Genomic DNA, 3,878 nt, shown 5'->3' on the forward strand with positions numbered 1-3,878 from the left:
TATTCCACTTCTGGAATTTGTTATTTATTTATCTTTATCCGGATTTTAAAAAAGTTAAGTAGAATGGTAAAGCGGAGGAGTAGCGAGCACGTCGGAGTGATCTGGACCGCAATGATCAGAACATACGGCGGATATTGCATCTCCAATCATGTCCGCCGCAGTTTTCCCTTCTATTAAACCCGTCTCTTACGTGGCAGAATCCGAGTGGTCAGCCGGCTAGGTTAAGCGAACAGGAGGCCGTGGCAACCACTCGGGAACTGCAACGTGGACGTGGTTAAGGAAGCAGCAGAGAGATTTGTAAAGGAGATAGTTTTCTTTTTAGATCGGTGTTAAAAAGTCAATCAGAATGACTAAAGCGCTGAACTAATCGAGTGAAAGCTTTTTGGTTTTTGTGTTCGGTTGCAACTAATGGACATTCTTATGACCTTTGGGCAAGACTTACAGATCCATCTGCCCCTTTTTTTTGTTGAGCAAGCAACAACAACAGTGTGTTTCAAATTCACTGCATTTTGGTTGTTTGTGATCGATTAAAGTTCCCAGAGAGCGTTCTCCATTTCAGTATGATGCTGCTGCTGCTGCAGCCCGTGCAGAGTCTCCATCCTCCTAAGCTGCTGCTGCTGCTGCTGCTGCATGTGTAATCGTCTCTCTCCCTCGAGTCCCAGGAAGTCGACCGTCGTCACATCTCCACTCCCGCAGCGGGCCATGTGCTTCAGAGCCGACCCGTCGCCGGCGACCAATCCAACCACTTCACTCACCGAGGGATCGAAGAGCTGGCGGCCGAGCTGGAACGGCCCGTGGGCCTTAAAAGGGCCGCCGTACGCCCTCCGGTCCGGCCCCGCCATCATCGACGCCAGGGCGCCCCTGTTGCCCCCGCCGGCCACCGTGGCGCCCATCTGGGCAGCCTTCTGCAGCAGCGCCGTGGCCGACATGTGGGCGAAGGACTCCGACGGAGGCTTCGGGAACGCGGTCGCGTCCAGCCCGCAGAAGCTCACCGGCCCGGGCTGGAGGCGGGAGGAGGGAGCGCCGGGGAGGTTGGGCAGGAAGCTGGAGATCATGCCGGCGGCCATGTCGGCGGGTGGGGGAATGAATTGGTCGGCGAGCGACCCGAGCTCCGGCGAGTTGCCCTTGGAGTCGCGGGGGAAGTAGGCGGGAAGGTCGGCGGAGAGGTGGGGAGGCTTAAGGGTCATGCGGGTGGAGGCCTGGGCTTGAAGGTTGGACGCCATGGTGGCCATGAGTGGCTGGTTCAGCTTGTTGGCATTCTCCTGGGCCAACGCGTCGCAGAAGGCCCGGTGGGTGATGAAGCTGTCCCTCCTGGAAATTGCGAAAATGAGGAAATAATTAGATGAAGATGAAGCAATAAGTACAGCAAGCGTATGCATGGATTGGGAGATGGCATCAAGCAGCTGCTGCACAAGGGAGACAAATTGGCGGCGGTCAACTCTCCCTTGCACGCTTCTCCACACAAAGACTACGAATCAAAGTTCATAGTTGAAAGATTTGGAGTCAGAATTCTACGGCTTGTCAATTCGATCTGCATCCGTAGTGTTCAGAAAAAAAAAAAAAGAAGAAAAGCAGAAAAGAAATTCATAACAAACGATCGATGGAGAAAAGAAGGAATTTCGTTCGATCGGATGAAGGAAATGGATTCGTTAATCACCTGGCGAAGATGGTGCCGCAATCGCACTTGTACTCCCTGGTGCCGCAGATCTTGGCGTGCGCCTTCCAGTCCGACTGCACCGCGTACTTCTTGGCGCACTTGTCGCACTTCCACTTCTTCTCGCCGTGCTTCCGGCAGAAGTGCTTCTTGATTCCGGTGAGGTCGCCGAGGGCCCGGCCGGGGTCGTGGTGCACGCACGCCGGCTCCGGGCACACGTACACCCTCTTCCTCACCACCTCGCTGCTGCTCCGCTGCCGGAGCTTCCACGGCAGGTTGTGCCCCCGCCGGTGCAGCTGCAGGTTCTGGTCCCGCTGAAACCCCTTGTGGCAGATCTCGCACACGAACCGGTTCGTCGCCATCAGCGTCTTCGGCGACAACGCGACCACCTCGGCGTTCGGGTCTGCATAAACAAACCTCGCCGTCCTCGATCATTAATGGAATTCAACAACCGTGACCAAGAATATAACAATTTAACTTTCAATTCAATTCACCTGGAGTTCCAGGAAGATTCCTCTTCTTCTTCATTGTCTGCGGCAGCAGCGTCGCGGAGACATCAGCGCTTGCATCGGCGACCGCCGCCGCCGGGTTATACAGCATGTAGCTTTGTTTGTGGGCGTCATCTTCTCCGGCTGACTTGTTCCCGGAACAGAAGCTTCCACCGTCTCCTGTGATATTTGACATAGCTGATACACGCTTCTCTATATCGATCAACAACACTTCACTCAAAAATTCTCCTCTGCTTTTGTTTGTTGCAGGCGAAGGTCTCGAGTAAGGAGAAAGGGGAGGCGTGGGAAGGGATTTCTTTTAAGGCGAGGGAAGAAGGGCGTGGATGACATTTACTAGCTGTTCTGTTTATTGATTAGTCATTTGTTTAATTGCCTAATCATATTTATTTATTTAATTACTTAGTTTAGGGATCAAAGCAAAGACATACTCTATAACTGAGGTGTTGCCTTCTTCCGTTTGGAATTTCTCTTGGAGTTGCTGTCACCTTAGGGATGTAAAGCTTAGTTTGTATTGAATTTAAGTCGAACTCAATTTAATCGAATGCAATTATCAAATATGTGTGAGATATTTATATGGAACAAAAAAATCCTTGATAAATCTAGACTATAAATATTCAGAATATGACTTTTGTATCAAGAACATTATCATGAAAATGAAATCTGAATTTTTTGTCCAATCATCCATCTCTTTACAGTATACTTTGAATGTTGACTGCATCATATCGTTTTCATTTCTAGATCATCTTCTATTTTCTCACATGTCTACAAACTGTTGGTGTGAATGATTAAATGGAATGATATCGAGGGAAAAGTGGGTGTGGAGTCATAGTCAACACTCATCCTCATAGATTCTATAGTAATCTACATCATTATAGTTTCTATAATCCTTAGCTACGGAGCTAAAAGGCTATGAGTTCCCAAAAAGTCAAAAGCTGCTCTCTTTCATTACTCATTTCCAGCCCTTGATGTATAATCTTATAATCTATCCGACTAATCAAATAGAAACTAAAGTGGAAAAGCATGAATTAGTGAGCTGCAGTTCTTCAGATGTCTCCTTCATTAAGGGCAGAAGGTCAGCATGAACACTTCGCGTGGAAAATGAGATTGAAAATTTTGAAGGGCAGAGAATATACTGTTTTAATCTTTTTTTTTCTTTGTTTTATTTTGAAGTTTAAAGTTACGAATTTTTATTTATCGAGAGCAGTTTAAAGAGGGTTTAGAGATGTTTTTTTATTATTATATAGAGCTTTATATATCTTTGTATTTTTTTGTAATCGTCTAAGATACATTTTTTTACTTTTAAATAATTTTTTATATATTATTATAACAGTTACTACGTCATACATACACTGCAAAAAGCGATTCGTTCATCCGAGTACCCTTATCAATCCGTCTCTAAGCCAACATAGAGGAGGTAAATCATGGATGACTACTAGTCATGTCAAACTGTCTCTAGGCCAACACGGAAGAAGTAAAATACCGGTGACTACAAGTCATTAATGCAAGCGGCTAAGGCATGAGAAAGGACATGCTCAAACACATTGAGTTTCAACCTCAATACTTCATGTGGCAACACCTTATGCATCAACCAACACCTCGAGAGGGCAATTACCACATTATACATGTTATGTGATACGGTAGTTCAGATGACCCTCTAAAGTTTATTCAAAATCCAGGAAGTTGATTAAGTTATCGGTCAAAATCCAAAATAGTCG

General features: G+C 46.8%; 1 protein-coding gene across 1 annotated transcript; it reads right to left on the reverse strand.

Annotated features, from left to right (window-relative positions):
• Positions 1–359: 359 nt before the first annotated feature.
• LOC121981971 (zinc finger protein GAI-ASSOCIATED FACTOR 1-like) lies at positions 360–2,647 on the reverse strand. Its single transcript, XM_042534791.1, has 3 exons — positions 2,149–2,647; positions 1,658–2,057; positions 360–1,311 (listed from the first exon to the last, which is right to left on the reverse strand). The coding sequence occupies exons 1-3, from the start codon at positions 2,336–2,338 to the stop codon at positions 528–530; spliced, it is 1,374 nt and encodes a 457-aa protein (XP_042390725.1). The 5' UTR covers positions 2,339–2,647; the 3' UTR covers positions 360–527.
• Between the last annotated feature and the right edge of the window lie 1,231 nt (positions 2,648–3,878).

Source organism: Zingiber officinale, chromosome 5A (genome assembly GCF_018446385.1).
Source record: "Zingiber officinale cultivar Zhangliang chromosome 5A, Zo_v1.1, whole genome shotgun sequence".
NCBI classification, from domain to species: Eukaryota; Viridiplantae; Streptophyta; class Magnoliopsida; order Zingiberales; family Zingiberaceae; genus Zingiber; species Zingiber officinale.

Excerpts from the sequence above, each read along its gene's own strand:
- LOC121981971 (XM_042534791.1), bottom strand. The coding sequence starts at position 2,338 with ATGTCAAATATCACAGGAGACGGTGGAAGCTTCTGTTCCGGGAACAAG. Across the intron at positions 2,058-2,148 it reads GAATCTTCCTGGAACTCCAG|ACCCGAACGCCGAGGTGGTC; the intron begins GTGAATTGAATT and ends TTGTTTATGCAG. Across the intron at positions 1,312-1,657 it reads TGCGGCACCATCTTCGCCAG|GAGGGACAGCTTCATCACCC; the intron begins GTGATTAACGAA and ends CGCAATTTCCAG.